The sequence below is a fragment of the Felis catus genome, chromosome D4 (assembly GCF_018350175.1).
Source record: "Felis catus isolate Fca126 chromosome D4, F.catus_Fca126_mat1.0, whole genome shotgun sequence".
Classification (NCBI taxonomy): Eukaryota; Metazoa; Chordata; class Mammalia; order Carnivora; family Felidae; genus Felis; species Felis catus.
The window spans coordinates 70,943,154-70,968,987 of NC_058380.1; the positions used below are offsets into that span (position 1 = coordinate 70,943,154).

Here is a 25,834-nt window from a genome sequence, read left to right on the forward strand (position 1 = left end):
TGAGCGGGGGGCAGGGGCAGACAGAGGGAGACACAGAATCAGAAGCAGGCTCCAGGCTCTGAGGTGTCAGCACAGAGCCTGATGTGGGGCTGGAACCCACAAACTGTGAGATCATGACCGGAACTGAAGTCAGACGCTTAACCAACTGAGCCACCCAGGCGCCTCTGGAATAGGATTTTAAACTCAATCTAGTGCCTTGTTCTTAATCATCATGCCATATGGTCTCTGTGGTATGCAACAAATCATTTAAACCAGTCAGAATGGAAAATATATTTGATGATGTCAAATGCTGATATAGGTGTCATGAAATGGGAAATCTCATATAGTGAGTAGAAATACAATTTGGGATTGTCAAGGGAACTTGAGAGTTTATATTCCCATAGGCTGTATATCCCTGTATATCCATTTCTACTTAACGTGCTCCAGGAAATTACTGCACCAGTGCACAAGGACACATGTAATGAATGTTCATAAGCATTATTTTAAATATTTATGAAAAGGAGAATGGGAAAATAAACCATGGTATAATCATTCACTGGAATACTAATCAGCAGTTAAAATAAATAAACTAGAGCCAAATGTATCAACCTTGACAACACATAATGTTGAGTGAAAACAAAACCTAAATTGCAAAAGGATATATATAGTATAATACCAATTATGTAATATGTAAAATTATACTATATACTATTTATGTAGTAAAAAATGAAATCTGAATGAGAAAAATATTCACCAACTTCAGAATAGTGGTTACTATTGAGGAAAAAGAGGAGTGTGTGTGTGTGTGTGTGTGTGTGTGTGTGTGTGTATTGAAGGGACTCCAAAACTATCTTCAGAAGGTATTTCTTTAAAATAAAAGATGTGGGGGCCCCTGGGTGGCTCTGTCGGTTAAGCATCCAACTGTTGATTTCAACTCAGGTCATGATCTCACAGTTCGTGAGATTGAGCCCTGTGTCGAGCTCTGTGCTGACAGCGTGGAGCCTGCTTGAAATTCTCTCTCTCCCTCTTTCTGCCTCTCCCCTGTTCACGCATTCTCTCTCTCTCTCTCTCTCTCTCTCTCTCTCAATAAATACATAAACATTAAAAAAAAAACCCCAAAGATGTGAATCAAATATGACAAAATGCTAAGGTTTGATAATTGCTGTGATGAGTGTGTGACTTTTATTGTTCTTGGTAACCTTCTGTATGTCTGAAATATTTAATTAAAAACGATCAGTCCAATACATGATAGTTAACATTGTTAGTTAACATGGGGACCTCTAAGAATAAATGGTGTTTCAGGGTTTAAGAGAAAATGTCAGTTGGAATTGTGGGGGGGGGGATCTTTACGGAGTTCTCTCCATTTGGCAATAAATCTATTTTGGCTAGAATTTCACTCCTCTTTATCTGCCCATGTTTAACATCATCACGGCAGTCCAATATCCTTGTCTGTGAAACAGGTTCACTGTGGTGACAACTAACATTTCCTCGGAATTAGGAGAGTTTACCTTCACCTTTCCTCTAGTTAGGATTTAGACAGATTTGGTAATCAGCAATTGTTTTTGACGCTGGGGAGACTTTAGAACTCTGTGTTTATCTGGAAATTTCTCATTTCCTATGGGTAGGCACTATATGCCAGAAGATGTAAACAGCCTATGAAAGATGAAGCTACACTGATGAGATTTCATTTCCACATCAAGAGTGAAAGTCTCACTGGCAGAATTTGCTTCCTATTTCTTCTGGATAGTGCCCTGGCTATTTTGTTGGGGGACAGTAACAAGGGGGGGGGGGTTGCTGAACCAGAAGAGGACTGGGAAATGCTGGAATTGGGGTAGAGTGTTTTTTTCTTTTAACTTTTATAAACTTACAGAGACAGTGGCATGTTGAGGACAATAAAGTTTCCTAAGATTCTGCAAGTAAGACGAGTTCTGTTTTTTGTATCTGTACTACAGAGGCATACACCCTGCACGGGTAACAGGATGAAATAGGGCAGACTTGATCACAATGAAGGAGAGTGTTGGTTTTCAAACGATACTCCGCTGGCACCCCAAGAGCTGCCTCAGGAAGACAAAGTGTTTCTTCTCTACAAATACTACTGTTTCCGAACACAAAAGTTTGGTTTTTATTTATTTTTTTTTACTTGTTTACATTCATATTAGATTTCTTATGAAGCAAGGGTTACTGAGCTAAAAAAAATGTTTGAAAGCCACAGAGACTGTCGATTGGCCCTGTGACAGCATGATTGCACAATTTCCTTTGACTTTAGCTGGTGTAAAACCTCCAGCTAAAATATAAAACATTTAAAAATGAGGTTTTGTCTCGTGCTTCGGGTATTTGCTTCTGCGTTACTCTGTTTCCTTTGATCTTTTGAACTCCCAAGTATAGAAGAGTGGTTTCCAAGTCTGGCTGTGCATCGGAATCACAGGGGAACCTAAAATATACAGGCTGCCTAGACTCTAGCCCAGACTTAGTGAATCAGAACCTCAGGTGGTGGGGAGAGTCTACTGTAGTCTATTCTTGGGCTAGAATTAGGGAATGGCTGACTCGGGACTCACAGCAATACTCGGTAAAGACTGCAGCATGACTGAATGGTTAAGAAAATGAAAACAGTGCAAAGCACCAGACTTAGGGCTTTACCTGAAGCTACTGGCACCGTCTTTACAGGTAGCTCCATTTTTGCACGGTTGGCTGAGACACTCATCCATGTTTTTTTCACATCGCGTACCCAAAAATCCAGGAGGGCATTTGCACAAGAATCCCCCGACCTGATCTTCACAGACAGCATTATTTAAGCATGGGCTTGGCTGGCATTCATTGACTTCTGTTTCACAGTGCAGGCCTGGGGGTGGAAGAGGACGAGGAAAGAGCCCAAATGTTAACCTTCTCGAAACCATGATCAAAGTGTTGACTCCTTGGAGGATGCTGCTCCTGAAGGAAGCAGGAGATTCCCTTCCTGGAAGGGAAGCTGTTAGAACTACTGGCCTGTCACACTGCTTTGAGATCCACTCCTGAATGAGCTTTGGCTTTTGTAAGTCATTTTAGCATTCTTTTTTCTTTTTTCTTTTTTTTTTTTGGTAATCTTCTGTTTTTATCTTAGAACTTCCTGAAGCTAACATTAGTAAGGGACATCTAATTGAGATAATGTTAAAAGATAAAACTAGCAAATTTAGTTCAAAATTTTACTCTGTTTCTTTGACCTTGCCCTTTTCCTTCACTGGTCGTTTTTCTGGAAATTTCTCTTTATAAATTATATATACTACATCATTTTATTTAGCATCAATTTGCAATACGATCTTATACAATTTATTTCCGGTTCCTTCTTGAATGTTTATCTTAGCATAAAACTCTGGTCTCCTCTCTCTCTCTGTCTCCGTGTCTCCTTTTACACACACATACATATGCGTGCACACACACACACACACACACACATTTTTCTAAACTGTTTGAGACTAAATTGCACCTTTGATGCCTTTTACTTCAGGGTGAATTTCCTCAAAGGACTTTTGCTTAGATAATAATAGCACAGTTACAAAATCAGAAAGTCAATGTTAACATAGCATAATGTTAAAAAAAAATGTAGTACCTTGTGGTGCTTTTCAGGACTTTGAGACAATGAAGGAAAAATGGAAACATCTTACCTGTGTATCCCTTCACACAGGTGCAGTGATAGCCATCTAAGACATCGATACAGGTTCCTTTATTTAGACAAGGACTAGAGTTACACTCATTTATATTTTCTTCACATAGTTGACCTGCAGAGAATAACAGAATATTTTACCCAGAGAAAACCTGAAAGGAATTTAAGACTAATAGTTTTCAAGCAAGCCATTCAGGTGTAAGAACAGAAGAATCAGGAATTGTGGCTAATATAGTTGTGAAAAATTGTTGCTCTTTGCCAAATATATTGCAGCAAAATGTTTTCTTCCATTCTACTTACTGCAAAACATTTCTAGCAGGAAATCTGGTATTTTCAGCATAGGACGGAAAGTGATGACCGTGAATATCTTGCTTATTTATTTATTTTTATATTTATTTATAGTTAGGATAAGTGTGATCTGCTTTAAAAACTTTATATTATTTGTTAGTTGTTCACCTCTCTCTTGAATTTATTCCCCGAGTCCTTAAACATGACTTACTTATCTAGTAGTTGTAGGTTTGTACCCTTAAATGACATATATGATAACCCCACACCCAGCCCCTGGAAACTACTATTTGACACTCCGTTTCTGTGAGTTTGACTCTTTTAGATTCCACATATGAGTGAGATCATACAGTATGTCTTGCTCTGTCCAACTTATCTCATTTAGCATACGCCCTCCATTTTTGTCCATTTATTGCAAATGGCAGGATTTCCTTTTTTTTTTTTTTTGTGGCTGAGTAACACTCCACTACATATAAATCGATCGCCTTTTATTCATCCATTCATCCCTTGAGATACACTTAAGCTTCCTTCCATATCTTGGCTATTGTGAACAATGCTACAATGAACAAATTTTCCAGACAGTGACTTCATTTCCTTTGGATAGATACCCAGCAGTGGAATTGCTGAATCATACAGTAGTTCTATTTTTAAGTTTTTGAGGAACCTCCATACTCTTTTCCATTAGAGGCTGCACCAGTTTACATTCCCACCAAGAAAGGCTCCCTCTTCTCCATGTGCTTGCCAAGACTGTTACCTCCTGTCTCTTGATGATAGCCATTCGAACAGGTGTAAGATACTATTTGTGGTTTTGATTTCCAGCAACGAAATTTCAATGATTTCAATGTTTATACTGTAAAGACAACAAACTCTCCTCTTACCTGTGTAACCAGATGGGCATTCACAAACGAACTGCCCAACTAGGTCTTTACAAATTCCACTGTTGAGACACGGCAGCGAGCTGCATTCATCAATGTCTGTTTCACACTTTAAGCCTAAAATGGAAACCAAACACTGAAGGACAATCAAAGGAAGGATTCACAGAAACAGAACCATGATCATTTAAAGACAATTCTCTCAATCATCTGAATTTATAGGGAGCGGTGGTGATGAAGGAAAGGGCAATATCCCTTAAGTGCTACCGTCTAGTTAAGTATTTAATGAAAGCACTGCCTCTTTCTAAAGAGATTTAAGATATCCTTATAAAAATACATAAAAGACAGAAAATCCCAAGGTAGAGGTTGGTGGTGGGAAGGGTGAGGGAGAAGACCTGGGAGCATAAAATGGAGCCAGAAATTAGCTTAACTCCAAAGTGAAAAGCACCGAGTCATGTATACGTTCCACCAAGACCACTGGCTGAGAAGAGGGGGTGGGGCCAAGTCTTGCCAGATCTCAGCTCCTATACCAGGTGTCCTAGAGTGAGGATATATCTTTCCATAGGATGCACACAAGCTATCGGTGGGCTAGCTCTGCCAGAAACCCATGTTCTTCCTCTACGCCACTGGGTCTCAAAATGGTCCCTGGACCAATAGCATAAGCAATTACCTGGGAATGAGACAGAAATGCAAATGATCAAAACTTCCCTCGATCTACTGAAATCAGAAATTCTGGGTTAGGGTCCAGTACTCTGTGTTTTAAGAAGGCCTCCAAATGATTCCGATGCACATTAAAATTTGAGAACCACTGTTCTGTATTACGCCCTTGCTCAACCACCACTCGCTTATAAATTTCTAGGATGAGATCCATTATTTCTTATGGAATGTTGGGACAAAATTTCTGTGAAAATTGAAACACACACACACACACACATACACCCAAGTTGAAATAAGTGGAATGCCATATTCTTGATACGCCTGGGCTACCTTGTTTTCCAACTTTCCTTTTGTTCATTTTGTGGTGAATTCTTTTATTTCAATACCATTTTCCTCATTGAAAATATATTTTATGCTGGCTTCATAAAAGTAGGGAAAATGCAAAAACTACATTTCTAGGAGGAAATAGCAAACTATTTTAAATAAATTATAATTTTAAGATATAGTTCACTTCCCTCTCAAAAACTGTATTTCTGGACTGAACTAGAATGTGACTCAAACTGCAAGAAAACATAATTCTTACATAATTCCTGTGTAATCAAGTTCAAAGCCATATTGTTTTTCCAGGCATAGCTTCCAGAAAGACAGAAACGAAGCAACAAATCACAGCTATTCACAAAAACTTCCACTAGTGTGAGGCCAATGAGAGAAACTGGAGTTTGTTTAAAGATGTTTATGCTGGACAAATTGTTCTACGTTGAGTATCATACATTTAATTTGTGTTAGAATGGAGCCTTGGCCATGGCCTCTGAAACTGCATTCCTATTTAAATTGTGAGTTATGATGTAACTTTTTCATACAGAAGATGATTCGTTATTCTTCCTCCAAAATGTGCAAAGAAAACTGTAATTTGTAATTTATGCACTTTTTTCACCTTGGTTTATCAAGCCTAATCAAATTTTTGTGCATTGATACAGTCTAATGTATCTCACAGGGTTTATTTTTAGCGTCCCAGAGTCTGATATGCAAGTCACAATGATTTCATTTGAAACGTATATTGAAAGTTGCATTCCTCTATGTTACCTGTATATCCAGATGGACAGAGACAAACATAACCACGCCCAAGCTGTTGGCAGGTTCCACTATTATGGCAAGGGTTTAAAAAACATTCATGGAAAACCTACCGGGTGGCAAAAAAAGAAATCTTTCAGAGACAAAACACTCAATCACTTCAAAGCAATCCTGACTAGGGAGTTTGATGTTTGCAGTGTTCGGTTCCTGTTTCTGGGTGAGTTCACGCAATGCTAGCTGGACTGTTGCCTGCATCATGTTGGTGCCTGCCATGTTGGACATATATGATATATATTATCCTTAGGTGATGTTCTAGTAAGTGTTTTCAAATGCTGCCTTCATGTTAGAACCCATTTGAGGTGTTTTAAAAGTACACAGGATAGGGCTCCCACCCAGACCAGCTAAATCAGAACCTCTGGAGGTTGGGGATCTGTGCATCATTGTTTTTTAAATTTGGCCAGAGGATTCTAATACTTCTCCAGGGTTGGTAGTCACTTCTCTGGTTATTATTACAAATTTCTATGTCTGCTTGGGCTCAGTTTCAAATGTGACTTATGAAGCCCTGACAAGCTTGGACGAGACTGCAGAAACTTGAAATAAGAAATACAGCCTTGGGGAGCCTGGGTGGCGCAGTCGGTTAAGCGTCCGACTTCAGCCAGGTCACGATCTCGCGGTCTGTGAGTTCGAGCCCCGCATCAGGCTCTGGGCTGATGGCTCAGAGCCTGGAGCCTGTTTCCGATTCTGTGTCTCCCTCTCTCTCTCTGCCCCTTCCCCGTTCATGCTCTGTCTCTCTCTGTCCCAAAAATAAATAAATGTTGAAAAAAAAAATTTAAAAAAAAGAAAAAAAAAAAAGAAATACAGCCTTATTATCCTCCTTAAAAATACTTAGAGCCAAAGAATTTATCATGACATTGGGCAAGGTCTATTCAGAGTAATGGCTAAATCTACCAAACAATTAATCTAGTTATGTTCATGAGCTCTATCTCTTAATTTTTTAAAAAAACTATACCTTATTCCAATAAACAATCTCTTTTTTTCTCTGACAAAAATTTTAAATAATTTTCATGAAAGTTGAGTAACTCTTCCTGCCAATCAGAAAAAAGGCCTTTGGCTAAACCAAATGCCCCTTACTCAAATGATCGGTTATGCTTGTGATAAGTGTTAGTTATTAGTGAATTTAGAGGTTCCCCTTATCCACACATTCTCTATGCCAGACATTGCTGGGGAAAATTCCCAATTTTTGGTACTCAGAATTTCTGATACTGCATTTTTTAAAGTTCTTATTAGAAGTCACAAGTAAATACTATTATTCATTGATAATATTCATGAGACGATTATTTAAGGTTTCAAATCTGGCCATTTCCCCGAGTGTGGCATGTAAAATGACATCATGTTTTCCAAACATTCCACTGGAGACGATTCTAGAAGTATAAAAGGGACTTGCCTGACTGCTGACTTCATAGTTCTTTTTGATATGTCCAGGAGAAGTAAGGGGCACTACACTTTCCTCTGCTGCTGAGAAAGTTGAACTAAAACCTAATAAGATTAATAAGAAAACATTAGATTTTCCAATTAGTGTGCCGTAGATATTGCCAGTAAGTAGACTCTACCTAAATATGATAGTCAACATTCTGGTTATCAAAGTGGGTAAAGTCACGCATATTTTGTTTTAGTAACAGTAAAAAAGAGACCATATAGATGGATGGCATATATAACTAAATCCTAGACTCTTAGAGAGAGATGTGGAAGTTATCAAGTTCAATGCTCCCAAAATAAGAATCTTTGAGTCACTGTCATCAAAAAGCCCCCCAAAGGACAATTTAGCAAGTCCCGACACCTACATCCACTGAGAATAGTAATATTCGGAATCACGGTTACCACAGCACAAACGCAAGTCTCCAACATGCGAGATTACGTAAGAAATGAAGTGTATCTTCTTACTGGAGCAGTCGGTGATCGATCCGGCACCGGAGGAGGCTGTAGTTCCATAAAAGGGACAAGATAAGCAGAAGGACTTCCCTGGATTGGGTTGGTAGTAGTCTCGAGGACACGGGTAACAGGGTGTTAATCCAGAACGAGAGAATTCTCCTACTGGACAAGGTACTGCACGGGTAAAAACAAAGCATTTGTGAGTCAGAAACAACATGCTCTATTTTGAAAAGAAGTACATCAACTTTCAGTAGTAAGAAAGCTACTGAATTGTGAAAATATTCTCTTGCACATATCCACTGCTTGCACTATGTTATCACCCAAACGTTCTGTTGTTCCCCACCCCCCTTAACAACACACATTAACTCAATAAAAATTTGAATTGACCTTGTAATATTGTATTCTGATTTTTCTACTTCACATTATATCCTAAGCATTTCCCAAATCGTTCTCCAACTTGTTAACCGGCATGGTTTTTAAGAAAAGAAAAATATTACATGCCATTGACAGACCATAAACGACCTAACATTTCCTCTACTACTGGCCATTTAGGTTGCTTTTCTTCGTTAGCTATTATAAATATTGCTGATGTGAAATTTTCTACAGGAACTTATGTATACAGCTGATTATTTCCTTGGGATAATAGTTGAATTTGAACAGCTGAATTTGAGTCGTTGAATCTATAGATCTAAAGATAATGGAAAATGTAAAGCCATTAATACAGAATGTCAAATTCTTAAAAAAATAAATAAATAAAAAAGATTTTAACTTACAGCCCCATCAGTAGTGTATGGAATTGTTCTTACTATGTACTCATCACTACTGATAATGATCACTTAAGTATTTTTTCAATTTGAAAGTGAAAATGGAATTGCACTGTTATTTGAATTTACATTTTGATGATGATTTAAGTTGCTTTTTTCATGTTATTAGAAATTTTATTTCTCCTGTATAGTTATCCATGATTTATGGTATTTATGGGGAAGGGTCTTTTTTTTTTTTTTTACTTTTAAACCTCTTATGTCATTTTGTGTTAGACATGCTTTTTATAAACAACATCCAGTTGAATATTGTCATTTATCCAAATCTTGCTAATTGGTGGGACGGTAACCAAACAAGAAATAGCTTCAAATATGACACGAACTTGCATTTTCTTCAATAAATTTTGGTTGCATTTGGCAGAGGGAAGATGGGGCAGACTAGCCACGACTAAATCTTTGGGTTGGGATTTTAGATTGTGACCCAAAGATGAATTCATCCAGAGCATGTTCTTATGTGCACTGACTGGTGTCATGGGCATGAGTCCTAAAACCATTACAAACTGAGGAAACCATTAAAATTATCAAGACGTGTCTGCATAAATTTAAATATAGAAGAACACAAGGAAGTAGCTTTGGGGAATCTCAGCATACCTTCCATTTAGGTTTTGGGTTTTTGTTAATAAAAATCAGTATGGCAGAAATAAGTAGCAATATGACCGAAAAATTTAGAAATGCACTTGAGGCTCAACGGAGCAGGATACTCTGGGTAATGGCATCTCTTTTTTATTGGTATGACAATAAACATTAAATAAGCAATAAAGCATTTGAGGTCATCTCAAGAGGTTTAGGTCAAAGTTTTTAAGCAGCAACAGCCAGTCACATCTTTTGCAAAAGTGCTCCTTTTACACACCCTCTGACAAAAAGTCAGGAGTCAAATCAAGAGATGGCAGAAGATACCATAGATATTAATGCTTGTTTAGAAACAAATATTCTCAATACATTTGTTATATATATATATATATTTTTTTCAACGTTTATCCATTTTTGGGACAGAGAAAGACAGAGCATGAACGGGGGAGGGGCAGAGAGAGAGGGAGACACAGAATCGGAAACAGGCTCCAGGCTCCGAGCCATCAGCCCAGAGCCTGACGCGGGGCTCGAACTCCCGGACCGCGAGATCGTGACCCGGCTGAAGTCGGACGCTTAACCGACTGCGCCACCCAGGCGCCCCAATACATTTGTTATATTAAAACTTTAAATTGTAAGTATCTCAGTGAAACAAGATACCTGTTATAACAAAAACATTTGTATATTAAAACTTCAAACTATAAATACCTTTGCTCACCAAGAATAAATTAATCTATTCTTTGTTGCTAGATCTCAGAGTTCTAGACAGGGCTTTGCACAAACATATTATAAAGTTGCTGAGTTTAAAATGGGTTTTCTGAATGTCAAGTTTCCAAAAAAATTATCATCTATTTGGAAAAGGTACCTCCAAACAGCTAATTACAGTAGTTAATTGGAGGCATAGATCTTTCACCAATAAAGGTATAAAACTCTGCTTCAGAGGATATATGAGTGTGTATGATAAGGTAAAAATATAAATTCTGTCAGTGAAACCAAGATGCTATGATGAATTAAACTGTTTTGCACATACATTTTTTTCAGCACCTTACCCTCAAAAAGAAAAAGAGCCTACATCCCTAGAAACTGACAGAATGCCAAAAATTATACTAATATGCAATAATAATAAAATCTTAAGATTAAAAATCAGCAAGTCAGTTGGCTTTTCAAAACAGTGACGTTTATATTTTGCTTTTTTTTTTTTTTTAACATTTATTGACTTATTTGAGAGACAGTGAGAAAGTGCAAGTGGGGGAGTGGCAGAGAGAGGAGAGGCAGAATCCCAACCAGGCTCTGTGTTGCCAGCGTAGAGCCTGACATGGGGCTTGAACTGACAAAAGTGCAAGATCATGACCTGAGCTGAAACCAAGAATGAGATGCTTAACCAACCGAGTCACCCAGGTGCCCCTTATACTTTGCTTTTTGGCACAGAAAATGTGAATTTTCATGTGAAAATGAGCTTAAATTATATTCCAAAGGGAGACAGTTGTCATCAGAAATATACTTTCCAGGAGTAGACAGTCAGTACTTAATATATTATTGATACATATAGTAAATATACATATATATATGTTTTAAGCATACATATACACATATAGCATATGTAAATGTAAACATAACATACATAACAATAGCGTTATATGTAGTATACAATACAGTATTAAATACACACATGCGCCTATACACAGGCAGTTCCTCATGGTCTAATTTTGTAAGAAGAAAGGGGGAAAAGTTTCATTTTGAATCTTGGTCAAAGCAGCTGTGGTTTCTGAGTCAAGAAAAATGGGACAAGATCCTTTTAACCTCTTCTACTGGAGACAGAGAGAAATCTAAGTATGCCAAAAGTGATATTAAAATAGAATTAAAAATAGTGCATTGAAGTGACCTGAAAAATGTAATCCCACACGTCTGTTCCCTGATGGTGTTGAGGATAACACAGACAGCCCTGGAGCCAAGTGAATTTTGCATTTTAAATGGTTTTCCTGGGGCGCCTGGGTGGCTCAGTCGGTTGAGCTTGAGGTCAGGCAGGCTCTTAGTCAGCTCAGGTCATGATCTCCTGGTTCATGGGATCAAGCCCACTGCAGGCCTGCAGCAAAGAGCCTGCTTGGGATTCTATCTTTCTCTCTCTCTCTCTGCCCCTCTCCCACTTGTATGTGAGTGCATGCGCTCTCACTCTGTCTCTCTCAAAATAAATAAACTTAAAAAAATATGAAATAAAATAAATGGCTTTCCTAAAACAAATTCAGGGGTCAGAGACTCTTATCCTAAGCTTCCTTTTAACTTCATTCTGTGGGGCCGGGGTAAGAAATATCATCCTAGTTCAGCAATAATCTTTCCTTTTCCTATAGGACCATATGTAAACAACACCATCACCAAAAAAAATCATTTGTGGGACTTATTCTTCTGATAAAAGTCTAAGTAATTTTTAATTTTTTAATTTTTATTTTTTAAAGTTTATTTATTTATTTTGTGTGTAAGAGAGAGAGCTTGAGCCAGACTCCCTGCTGCCAGCACAGAGTCTGATGTGGGGCTCGAACCCGCAAACCATGAGATCATGACCTGAGCGGAAACCCAAGAGCTGGATGCTTAACTGACTGAGCCACCCAGGCACCCCTGAAAGTCACTTTTAAAAAATGAAAAATTTCAGACTCTTCAGTTTGTAGCCACAGACCTAAGGATATTTAATATTCTAAGTGGTGATAAAACATGAAATGCATGAAATATATATTACTTTAATATAGTAATATACTTAAAAATAACTTTAAATTCAACATGCTAAAGAATGCAAAAAGTAATACTTTAGTAAAAGAGTAGGTAAACCATAAACATATACCTAAAAATAAATCACTACAGAACGAAAAAAATAAGGAAGGGAGGAAGGAAGGAGCTTAAAACTGAGACAAATATATATGAGACTATTTTAGAAATCATACACATGTAAGTTTAAAGTAAAACGGTATTTATTTAACACCACAGAAGAATGTTGAGTTCAGCTCTGCCTAACTCACTTATGACGAACAGAATGTGGTTAAAACTTATGCTGGGAATATTAGGAGAAATATGGCAGTTACCAGAAGTTTAATTAGAGACTTTCTGGGAATTATAATCACTTTATTGCAATAATTTGGTATTAGACAAACCTCAAGGCTTATTTGGGAAGCTAAAAGGAAAAATCGTCAGATATGAATTTGTTTCACTGTAAAGATCCTAGTTACTTTTGTGGTTGGAGGGAGTGAGGGAGAAAAAGAGAATTTTTTACTGTAGACTTTCTTCCAAAACTCATTTGTATATTGACCAAAAAAAAAAAAAAAGTCCTTAGTAGATCTATTTCAACCATAATGTGAAGCGTGATTTGCTTTTTTTTTTTAATTTTTTTTTAACGTTTATTTATTTTTGAGACAGAGAGAGACAGAGCATGAACAGGGGAGGGGCAGAGAGAGAGGGAGACACAGAATCTGAAACAGGCTCCAGGCTCTGAGCTGTCAGCACAGAGCCCGACGCGGGGCTCGAACTCACAGACCGTGAGATCATGACCTGAGCTGAAGTCGGACGCTTAACCGACCGAGCCACCCAGGCGCCTCCTGATTTGCTTTTTAATAAAAAAAAAAGAATCCTCAAAGCTGGTATGACGTAACAGACATGGTTTATGAGTTTCAATTAGGTTGCCGTTAAATTCTCTTCTCTTCAGTGAAATATCAGGTTAATGAACGCTGCTTGCCCGGTTCCAAAGTTCTAACAGACTTTTCTATGTACTGCGATCCCACCTGACTGAGATGATTTAAACTGGCGAAACTGGCACAGTATATAAAACCTGTAATTATGGCATGCTTCCTAGTTTTCTCCCTGCAGTACCGTCTTATGAGGACTGCAGATCCTAAGATGTAATGCTGGACATTACAAAGGAATGTCCCAGCACCAAAGGAAAATGTCCTATACAGTTGTTCTCCAAAAATTTGTTTCTAATTGGATACAGATGTGTATTATTTACTAAGGGAGCAGTTTTTAAATTTTCAGATGGCCGTAGACCTTAGGTTTTTAAATAAGGGTGTAGAGAAAGTGGAGGATCCACAATTTTTAAAAAGCCATGTTTCAACCAGCATGCTTATTCTGTTCCCAGTGATGCAGCAAAGGTAGGCCAGCGACTTTTTATTTTTAAACAAGTTTCATTGACTTTGCAAAGTACATGCATGGAGTTGGGAGTTCCTGGCAGCAGGGCTCTCAGCCTTAGGGTCATGGCCATTTTAAGTTTTCATTTTTCAGTTTTGTTTGCATCTTCTAGTCTTTATGCTGTATTGGAAAACTGTACATGGTAGGGATGTTAGAAATATTTGAAAACTGGAGCCCTAATCTTTTTATTTCTGTTTAAACCAGTGGCTCTTGGGGCACCTGGGTGGCTCAGTTGGTTAAGCAACCGACTCTTGGTTTTAGCTCAGGCTATGATCTCAATGTTCATGAGTTTGAGCCCTGCATGGGATTCTCTTTCTCCCTCTCTCTCTGCTCCTCCCCTGCTCATGCTGTGTCTCTCTCAAAATAAATAAATAAACTGAAAAACAAACAAACAAACAAACCAGTGGCTCTCAACATATGGTCCCTGGACCAAGTAGAAGGAGCATCACTAATGAACTAGTTAGAAATGTAAATTTTCAGGCCCCACACCAGACCTGCTGACTTAAAAACTCTAAGGGTGGGGCCCTGCAATCTTCATTTTGAAGCCCTCCATGCTGACATGTGAGACCCAAAATTAGTCATACTCAACTTTTCCTGTTACTTTTTTTTTTTAATGTTTTATTTTATTTTTTTAAGAGACAAGGACAGAGTGCAAGCAGGGGAGGGGCAGAGAGAGAGGGAGACAAGAATCCAAAGGTGGCTCAGGCTCTGAGCTGTCAGCACAGAGCCTGATGCGGGGTTCGAACCCACGAATGCAAGATCATGACCTGAGCCAAAGTCAGAAGCTCAACTGACTGAGCCACCCAGGTGCCCCCTTGTAACTTTTGAATCACTTGGGGAAGGGTATAGAACTTAAAAAGAACACCAGACAAGTTAAATCAGAATACTGGAGAGGAGATAGGGCTTCAGTATTTTTAAAATGTTGATGTAAATGTGCAGATGATTCCAAAGTACAGCCAGAGTGGATAACTGCTCACAAAAACCTTCAAACTACAGGAAATGAAATGTCATAATTCATTGAATGTCTTTTCAGAGTTTCAAGGAACATGAGACAGGACCTCACTTCATAAAGGAGGAAACTAAGTTCCTAGATGAGACATATCATGGAGGCACATGTTTATTAATACTGAATCCCGAGACCAAGCCTTGCACCTTTTTTTGGGATCCTAAAGGCAGAGCACGGTGTTTGTGCTGCCGGTGTTTAGACTTAAGTGTTGACTGGCTGAATGAAAGGAAACTCTCCATGAAGAGACAGTAATTTACTTTCTTTGCGTACAGTAGACATAACGGTTTTGCTGAAAACATTCCACTCTTCCAGGTATAGAACCTGTATCAGGTGTAAAGAAATTACAACTTCTAAGGCTTCGATTACCTCCACAAGCAGATATGTCCACGGCTCCTCTTTTCACAGTTGAAGTGCTTTCTGGACACGAGAGGCAGCTCCGGGAACCAAATGCTGGCTGGTAGCTGCCCAGTGGACACGATTCACACGTCTCAAGGCCATTTGATGAGTAAGTGCCTTGTTTGCACTGAGCTGAAGAGAAAAACGTAATATGGTTAGGAACAACGACATTAAGCTATACAAAACTAGCACTCGGTAGGGTAAGGTTTTCTGCATTTTAATTTATTCAGGATACAATGAGGGACACAAATAACTACATATAGACTGTATTTTAGACTGCCCCATGCTTCTCTGTACTAGTAAGTTTTAGACTGATTTCTAGTTACTTTCGTTATTACCTAGCATAGCCACCTAGAAAGTGCCAATAATTGTTTATTTTTTAATTTTTAAAGTTTATTTATTTTTGAGAGAGAGAGAGAGAGAGACCGAGCACAAATGGGAGAGGGGCAGAGAGAGAGAGGGGGACACAGAATCCGAAGCAGGCTCCAGGCTCTGAGCTGTCAGCACAGATCCCGATGCAGGGGTTGAACTCACGAGCCGTGAGATCATGACCTGAGCCGAAGTCGGACACTTAACCAACCGAGCCACCCAGGCCCCTGCCAATAAATGGTTTTTGAGTGAAGTTAGAAATCCCATCTCAGAAAGGTACTGTCATAAGAACAAGTTGTACACAGGGGGACTTGTCCTTGCATAAGTTCTCAGCTTGTACACTACTTCTGGAGTGACAAAAAACAAAACCTCAAATTGGGCTAGAACCACATAATTACAGTGGTACCTTCATGGCTCTGAGAACTGGCCCTCTTCTGCCCTCCTACCTACAGACCCCATCTGAGGGCTGGCAGAGCAGAGAATAAAAGTAGTCTTAGCATGAAGCCCAGAGAGATTAAGCAACTTTCTAAGATTCAAAGCAGTGGCTTTGTGGTAGGGCCAGAATCCTCAACCCCCAAGTACACCATCCATTCCTTCTGCCTTCGTCCTCCAAATGATGCTCATTTCCAGCACTGCTAATGTTTTTAGCACTTCTAATCACCTAGCGCAACTCTCACGTTTATATTTGTCATTCAGCAACCACATCTGCATTTGCAACAACAGTGAGGGGTGCAGGTCTGAAATTCCTTCTTCTAGGTGTAGCTTATTTTAACTTTAACCATGAAAGAGAACATTCTCATCAGGAATGTTTATTGAGAATGACAATAAAATGTTTTTATAAAATCTTGAGATACTTTACTAGAAAGAATACATGCATCTGTACCTATAGTCATTAATTTCCAAGTAAATGGAGAGTTGATCTCGTATCAAGTATCATTCTAATATGATTGCAAAGTGTTACAGAAGTCCTTGCCACCAATTAATGTGAGATTCACTAAAAAAAAAAATCTGAGTTATTTGATAAATGTGGATTCGAATTATTGACAGTGGAATTTGACTTAGAGCAATAAAATGTTCCAAAGGGGAAAAAATAGACTTCTTTAAAGTGAGGGAAACAGTAAGATAATAATTGAAAATCAAAAGACAAAAATAATCCTATCTGCCATTGAGACTTCATAACTGGAGATCAAATTCAGGCTTCTGGTCAAAATGTGCACTAAGCCATTACCTTTGCATTCCGAGCTGCTTCTAGAATGGGGATATTCAGTATAAGTCCCTGTTGGACAGAGTTTGCACTCAAGTTGCCCTTCTTCATCTTGATAGGATCCCGTGAAGCAGCTTTCACAGACAGAATGCTTCAGGGAATAATAGGTTCCCAAAGGGCAATTGACTGAAAAGAAAACAAACAGGAAACACTGAATACAGTAAACTAGAGAAATGGAACATATTTGGGTTCTTTTGTCCTAAGGCACGAAAATAATTAAGCACGCTTCCAAGTACTACTGTTTATGTGTTAAATCTTATTGTCAGAGGTTTACTCACAAGACAAACCTTCCAGAAATGTATTTCTAGAAACCAAGAGTAGATTCTTTTTTGTTTAAGAAAATGCAAATTCTTATTGCCCAAGCTTCAGGCTTCCATGATAGGGGCTTTAAAGTGTGGATTAAAGAAGATCATCCCGGGAAACACAGAGCTAACAAAGAAAAGGCTGCTGAAAGAAAAGGATAAAACAACGCACATTTAGGTTAATTTGAGGCTTCAAGATCTGAAAAACAGTTCCTTAGCTGTTGCTCTGAATGGCTCCCTTATGAAATGGACTGCTTGTCCATTGCAGCATCATTTCTAGAAACAAAACCAGGAAAAGGCTGTGAGAGTAAAAGAGACGAGTTAAGCAGACCCCTGTCTCTGCCTACAGGAATTACTGTCCACTGAAGGCAAGTCCGAGGCATCTTCAGACTCAAGGGTTCCCAGGAAACAGGCCAATGTCAGGACCTTCCTTCCTTGGAGATCTGGTCTACTACTTGGCGGACTTGACGTGACTCAGGATTTCTGAGACCACAGTGGAATGTTAAGCCCACTAAAAGGCTGCTTGCAACCTTAGTATTTGCACAGAGAGGATATTTGAAATTAGCACCTAGAGGATTCTGATGTTAAAGTCTATAAGAATTACCTGGGAACTCACTAAAAATTCAGAGTCCAAGGCTCTGCCCCCAAAGTGTCAGATGTATTAGTTCTGGGATAGGACCTGAGTCAAGATGCATTTTGGTAAGCACTTCAGATGCTGCTGCTACAGGCAGTCTCAAGAACACACTGAGAAATGCAGAACACTGCTCAAGGTGACTTCTAATTTTTATTCACAAGGTAGGGAGGAAACAAGAGCAGGCTCAGAATGACCACTTTAATGTGCTTTTGCTGGGCTGAATTGATCACCCAACTGAGCTCTGGGAAAAGCAATAAAAACTGCTGAGGAAGGTTTTCCATCCAGGAGGCAAGATCCCATGCCTACAGAGAGACTGGCACCAGACTCACGTCATTTGGTCCAGTTGAGTGTACAGAACCTGGTTAGAGGAGTTTCCAGTATCTATAAACAATCGGCTTATACGGGAAACAGGCTGGAATTGATCCAGACTGTGGCAGTCGGGGTTAGAAATTAAGGGGCTGGGGGTAAGGAGAATGAGGAATGGCTACTTAATGGTTATGAGATCTTCTTTGGAGGTGATGAAAATATTTTGGTAGCAGTGATGGCTGAACAACATCATGAATGTACTAAATACCAATGAACTTGTACACTTTAAAATGGCTGATTCTATGCCACGCGAACTTGGCATTGGCTACCTGGGTGGGAATCTTAGCTACACCACTTACTGTCTTAAGGGGTAAGACTTACTAAGTGCCTAGCCTCTCTCTCCGGCTTCAGTTTTGCCATCCATAAAATGTGCTTAATAATAATAGCACTTCGCAGAATTGGTAAACAGAATTAAACACGAGAGGTGCTCAGCCAGCCTATGGAAATGGTCCAAAAGTATTCGTTATTATTATTACTGGAGATGTTGTTGAAAGCTGTGAACTCTAAGGATCTGAGTCCCATACGTGAAATAGTTTTCTTGTCCTGAACAACAGTGGTTACTTAGACTCCTCAGACAGAATGGTAGTAAGGACCACACAGCAAGAGCGAAATGTTTCATTTCAGTATCCCTGTATAGTTGTAGAACAGCTCTGTGCATCTCATCTGACCCACTATGCGCCAGGTATTTTGTATTGCAGGGAAAAGTCTTACCACACATCCGCCCTCTCAGCACTGAGCCTGGTCTGCAGAAAAGGAAAGCCTTTTCAGTCTCCAACGAATTGCTCTCGGCTACAAGCATGTCAGTTTCAAGCTGAAAGGAATACATGGGCTCCTCATTGAGGATCCTTTTCAGTTGATTTGTAATGGTTTCCAAAGTCATAATGAGTCGTTGCTGATTTTCCAGTTCAAGGGTATCATTTCTTTCACTGGGTAATGGCACACTAGCTGAGATAAAAACAAGATGAAATAAAACATAACACGGCACACACGGTGTTTCAGGAAACTGTTTGTAGTTAGTTCTTCAGCAAGAAGAAATGGCATATTTAGAATCTTCCAGGAAAGATAAACTCAGACTCAGTCACTACTTACTGAACAACTAGTACGTGGACAATATTAGGAACAATGCAATTTGTTTAAATCCTTCTCTTATATGCTGGATCTAGATTGTTTTTATGAAGTTCTCCCAGGTAGCATGTTAAATTTCTGCAAGCTCTTGCTTTTTAAAAACATGCCTCAGTGTGTCATGTCAAAATGAGTACAAAGAAGGCTACTTGTTGCTGCGAGAATCATAAAATTTATCTGTGATATTAAATTGAAAAGAAAGACAAAACTTAGGGGACTGTGCTGTCCCTAGTTTTGGGTTCCAGGATTATTTCCTAAGAATAAGACATGGAAAATTTGCAAAATAGGTTTCCACACCTATTTTCAAGGTTTCCACACTTGAAATAGGTTTCAAGACTTCCCCACAATATTGTTTTTTCAAATAGACAGTCTATCCTTACCTGTGATGTTAAAAATTAACTTAATTTTGTGGTTAGATAATGGGGCGCTTCTTTTCATTCGTGAAGATCTGGCCTTGCTGGCACCTGAGGGTGTTTCTTGCACGGAGTCCAAGAAATCATCATAAGAGTAATCCAACCTATTAGCCGCGCCCCAGCCACCAGGTCCTAGACAGTTGGGGCAGAGAAACAAGATTCTACAGTTGTCTCTAGCAGCATTTAGATTTTAATGTTAAGCCACAAGTCAGATCACCCTTGATTATTTCTTAAATTGTCCATAATGAACTGAATGATGTCCATAGTGAACTGAATACAGGGTTTCTTCTAGAACCTCATAGTTTTCGTCTATAATTTTATAAGTTTTAGGCACATCACTTTAAATTTAAATTACCAAAGAATTACACCAAAAAGAAGAAAGACAAGTCTCAATGGAGTTACCTATGCCTGTAAGCCATTCTATCTTTGAGCTAATAGTTAATTACTTCAGCTTTAGAGGTAAATAGGATGTGGGTGCAGAATTTTAATAAATTCCCATTTCCCTTCAGGGTTTGTTCCATTCTCTTAAAAAATGTTAATATCAGCTTTACGAACTTAATGCACATGAGCAGGTTTCCTTTTGTGGGGATTATTCAAGATAGCTACATCATACTTTAGAGTGGGGTCAGTTTCTGAAGATAGCATGTAAGTTAAACGTGATGTAACCATGCTGGAGGATGTGACATGGAGACTTGAGATTCTTTAGATTCCCTGCATGGATTCAGATTGTAGCTTCATGATGTGAGGGTGTACAGTCCTCATCAAATTACTTTCATCTCTCTGAACCACACTTTCTCCTTTTATAAATTGAGGTCACTATTCTTACCGCACAGGTCTGGGGGATAACTGAGACAATATACATAAACCATCTAGCTCAGTATTTGACTCACTCTAAAACCCCAGTAAATGATGCGAATATTGGCCTGAGTATCTTGTTGTTGCTTACTTATGTGCTTTAAATACCAAATTATATTGGGGTGCCTGGGTGGCTCAGTCGGTTGGGCGTCCGACTTCGGCTCAGGTCATGATCTCACAGCTTGTGAGTTCGAGCCCCATGTCGGGCTCCGTGCTGACAGCTCAGAGCCTGGAACCTACTTCGCAGTCTGTGTGTCCCTCTCTCTCTCTCTGCTCTCCCCCACTCATGCTCTGTCTCTCTCTCAAAAATAAATAAACATTAAAAAATTATAAATATCAAATTATATTTATACAGGCCTGTCCACCTAAGTAGGCTGTTAAAAAATTTTAAATAAAATTTAAAATAGATTTTTAAATAAAATAAGCTGCTTAAAAATTTTTTTTGTTTAACTTGTTTTGGGCTATTAAAATTGCCTACGATAAATAATTTTGTAAATAATTTTGTTTTTCACTTAAGTGTTTTTCCCACAAGTATTAGGTAGCCATTATAGAAAAACAGATGAGTAAGACCAAAAAAAAAAAAAAGTGTAAATTATCTATAATTCCACCACATAGAAGTAACAACTATAGCATTTTAGGCAAGATTTTCTTCTATGGATATATAAACCCACACATACACATTTATGCATACAGATACGTGTAACAGTGGAATAGATATAAACATAAAAGATTATACTATGTGTATATTATTTAGTAATCTTTTTCTAATTTTATCAATGGTATATTATGGCATTTCTGTGTCAAATGTTTTCATAATATTCTCTTCTATGTCTATATACCAAAAAATAACCAGGTTTCTGTTTTCAGACTTTTAGGTTATTTTAAAAGTTTGAACATCCTTGTGCATATAGGATTTCATACAGTGTAAGCACCATTATTGAGAAGACATATTCCAATTTCAGAGATGTTCAGATGAAAAATGAACGCCTTAGAATTTATGAAATGGAGTACATCTTTGCACATTGGCATGATTTTTACCTTGAGGAATATTCTTAGAAGGAGAATTTCAGGCTTGAGTGTTTTTAATCCTTTTGACACATATTGTCCATTGTCCTCCAATTTCTCCTCTGTGTTCAATATGCGAGTATGCTTTTTTTTCCTTATACCCTTGCCAAGTTTGGGTGTTACGATTCTTATTTGAATTTGTTAATCTGACAGGTTGAAAATGGCATCTCATTTTAGTTTTCATTTGAATTATAAGACTATCATGAGGTCAAACCATTAATATATATATATATATATATAAAGTATATATATATAAAGTGTATATATATATATAAAGTATATATATATAGTATATTTTTCATACATTATGACTCATCAAGTTGTTAGAAAAATTATGCTAATCTTGGGGCACCTGGGAGGCTCAGTTGGTTAAGCGTCTGACTTCAGCTTAGGTCATGATCTCGCGGCCTGTGAGTTTGAGCCTCGTGTGGGTCTCTGTGCTGACCGCTCAGAGCCTGGAGCTGCTTAAGATTCTGTGTCTCCCTCTCTCTGTCCCTTCCCCACTCATGCTCTTTCTCTCTCTCTTTAAAAATTAAAATGTTTTTTTTTAAATAAATATTATGCTAATCTTGGGACTCTCCATTGTAAAGGCATTCAAGGATGAAGGCTTATCTCTTAGGATCAGTGGTACCATCTGTCCATGTCTGAATCTAGAAAACTGTTATTTTGATCCTTATTGGATGACAACCATTGCCTATCTCAAAGTCTTCTGATGGCAAGTGATTCTCTCTGTGTGTATCCCTAAACCCTCAATAATCTACCTCAGTAACGTGGGAGGGGAAACCTGGGTCACGTGTGGCAGAAGATGCCTGTTACTCTAGTCGCGCCACTGCCAATGCCACTTCATATTTTTCTACCTAAAATTTTAATGTCCGAAATTTTCACTGAGAAGTTTTATATAACAGTTAAAATGGAGAGAAACCCAAAGTCTACCAACCGGAAGTTGTTTACCTAAGTTACAGCAATTGATTGATTAAATAATAATATGTGGCCCCTGAAACTGAAGTATAATATTTAATAAAGGAAAAATGTCCTCAATAAAATGTTAACTAAAAATTCAGGTTAATAAGATAATATGGGCACATATACACACATACATGTACAGTTATATGTGTGTATACATATACATTAGTATATTATATATACATATATTAGTACATTAATGGAATTATTTACAGGATTATTTATGTGGATTATCTTTATTTCATTCTTTGGGTTTTGGCAGTTTTCAAATTTTTGCAATAAACATATATGCAAAATAATATTTCTAAAATTGAAAAAGTATAAAGCAAAGGTCAACATCACTCTTCATGCTAAGTCACTAAAAATACGATATATGTGATTAGTGCGAGAAACAAAAAGGATGTCTGCTGTAATGTCAACTAATATTGTCTCAGATAACCTTCTAAGGACTTTATTTGTACCTGTGTTTACTCCATTTATCCTGAGAATGGCCCTATGAGTTTAGAATTCTTATATACCTATTTTATAGGTGAGAAGACTAAGTAAGGCACAGAGTACAAATTTGCTCAAGACCACAAGCTAGCAGGCAGAATTTGGATGTAAGAAGTTGGTGTTAGAGTCCATGGTGCTTAACCATGACACTATTTTGTTATCACTATTATTTTTAAAAACAGTATTCTGGAAGTGTTCGGCAGTTTTATAACAATGCGATAAAAATCAGAAATATAATGACTGGAAAGGTTGATGATTTTGCTAATGAAAGACCCAAGAGTGACTACTAAAATCTCCCAGGAATATTAAGGCAGTAACCAAAATGGCCAGATACGCCAGCAAAAAATCACACACCAGACGTAGGAATAACCTTAATAAAAATGTTTAGAGATGCCATGCAGAAAACATCAAAATTCAACCAAAAGGTATATCCGACCTGAACAGATTGAGTCTTAACATATTCTTGGTGAGGAATCGGGAGCATTTTACATGTGTAGCTGTTTTAAATTCATGGCTTAATTGCAATTTTAATTGAATGCCACACAAAACTGCTTTAGTACTATCCTATCATATAAATATTAAACGATCACAATCATAATGTGACTTATTCTTCTTTTTATCACTTCAAGAGTTTTGTGGCTCAAAAAAAGTTAATTTTTCTAATTTGCCCCACTATTCTGGAATTAGTTTATTTTGCAGATCAGTCTTGCAAACTACTGACACTACATAATATAATTACCAATTGCAAAGCCATTTTCATAGTCATAATTATATTCAAGGCAATATTTCTTGGTCAGGTCCTCCAATCTGCAGTCAATGTCATCAGCATCACTACAAAATGATGGGACCTGCAAATAAAAAATGAAAAGTATAAAATGTAAATCACATCTCTGTGTGCTTTGGATAAGCCCTTCTTTCCCCTGACCTTCACAATTCTATCCACAGGAGACAGGAGAGGGCTAGAGCCCTGCATGTTCCTGGACAGACTCCTGGTCCTCCTCCAGGCCCCGCCCCTTACAGCCTCCCGTGTCTGTGAATCATCACAATTATTTTCATGCCTTTTTGTCTCTGTTTATATCACTGATCCCCAGAAGCCCAGAACTCCTGGCATATCTCTTGTCTCTGATCTTTTACCCCATATGGCTCTTTAGATCCCTTTCCTCTGACTTTATCTCCCACCCATCTCCAAGTCCTCAGAACCTTCCTCTGCCCTTTGGAACTCACAGCCAGTAATCAGCGAACCTCCTATTATTTTTTTCATCTCCTTTCTGTTCCTTTTACCTTTGCTCTCAATGGCATCTCACTTTCCAGCTTCCTCAAACTGTGGGCATAGAGGTGGAGGAAGTATCTTCCTCACGCTTCCCTGCTGTTTCCAGATCATGCTCCCTCACCCCTCCTTAGAGCCTCACAGTCCTGAAGCTCATGGTATAGTAGATGGCCTCTCCCTGTGGCCGCTACCAACAGCCTTTCCCCATTCTGCATCACCCCCTCCTTCTAAGAACATCCAGTAACTCTCCCTGCTATAATTGTTGGGGATTTCTGTATCCATCCAGCTAATCCTTCCTTCACCTTGGCTTCTCACTTCCTTTTTCTCTTTTTCCTCATGTCTTCCAGCCTTACTTTGTCACCTGCTCTCATGGCCATACCCTCAGACCTCATCATGCCCGGTAACTGCACCCTCTCCTCCTCTTGGAATTCTTTGACTTCATCAGATTTATAATCCGTTGACCCCTCCATCTCTTCACCGTCTCTCAGCCTGATGTCTCTTCACCTCCTTATTATGAATTACTCCTGAATTACTCTCTCACACGCACCCTTCTTCACTTGTCTGTCTGCAGAACCCTTAACCCTAAACTGATTGCTCTGCTTTGTCCACACATGCACCCACCCACATGGTTGATTACAGCTTGAAAGAAAACACACACCTGCTTCTGGCCAATCCTAGCACCTTTCTTTAGCACATTCATTTGTGCCTTTCTAGAAAATCACCTCTCTTTCCAAACCTCAACAACTCCTTCCCATCCTCATTCTCTCAGCTGATCATTCTGCATCGTTGTTCACTGAGAAAATAAGAGACATCAGAAAAGATCCTCTGACACACTTCCAGCCATGTATACCCATTTGTGCGTCCGTGTTCCTGGGCACTCTGCCTCCTGGACTCCCCTCTTTCTCTCACACTGCACATCAAATCTACTACCACCAATTCCACTCTTAGAATCTATCCCAAATCTAAGCTGCCTACTCCACTAGGGATTCAAAAACGTATAGAACACGTTTCCTGCCTTTGAGATGCTCAACACAAGTCAAATATATTGTTTTGCTTTCCTGTAAACATTGAAAGAATCCTCAACAAAAATGCATGAAAAAGAAAGCCCTTGCAATGTTCAATTATCCCATCCTAAAATAAATACAGCCTACAATGGCATTTTTGTCATACTTTAAATAACAAAGCAGACATTTTCAAACCACACGGACCCCACGCTTCTCTGGCTTTCTGACTCAGAATGTTTTAAAAAGTTCAAAATGTTTTAATAGAGATTCACTTATAATTCCTTCCAGACGCCCAAAACCTATGACCAATTCTAAATATGAGGGAAAAGTCTGG

General features: G+C 38.5%; 1 protein-coding gene across 4 annotated transcripts in view; it reads right to left on the bottom strand.

The window, feature by feature from the left end:
- The window catches only part of SVEP1 (sushi, von Willebrand factor type A, EGF and pentraxin domain containing 1), a 351,417-nt gene that overhangs the window by 80,129 nt on the left and 245,454 nt on the right, over nucleotides 1–25,834 (bottom strand). For all 4 annotated transcript variants that reach the window (XM_045043475.1, XM_023242560.2, XM_011288665.3 and 1 more), the window contains 11 exons: nucleotides 23,969–24,077; nucleotides 19,822–19,986; nucleotides 19,031–19,264; nucleotides 16,982–17,143; nucleotides 15,355–15,516; nucleotides 8,443–8,604; nucleotides 7,946–8,037; nucleotides 6,514–6,610; nucleotides 4,780–4,893; nucleotides 3,618–3,731; nucleotides 2,617–2,818 (listed from right to left, as the gene is read on the bottom strand). In XM_045043475.1, coding sequence (XP_044899410.1) covers nucleotides 2,617–2,818; nucleotides 3,618–3,731; nucleotides 4,780–4,893; nucleotides 6,514–6,610; nucleotides 7,946–8,037; nucleotides 8,443–8,604; nucleotides 15,355–15,516; nucleotides 16,982–17,143; nucleotides 19,031–19,264; nucleotides 19,822–19,986; nucleotides 23,969–24,077 — 1,613 coding nt within the window. The remainder of the gene's footprint in view (nucleotides 1–2,616; nucleotides 2,819–3,617; nucleotides 3,732–4,779; nucleotides 4,894–6,513; nucleotides 6,611–7,945; nucleotides 8,038–8,442; nucleotides 8,605–15,354; nucleotides 15,517–16,981; nucleotides 17,144–19,030; nucleotides 19,265–19,821; nucleotides 19,987–23,968; nucleotides 24,078–25,834) is intronic.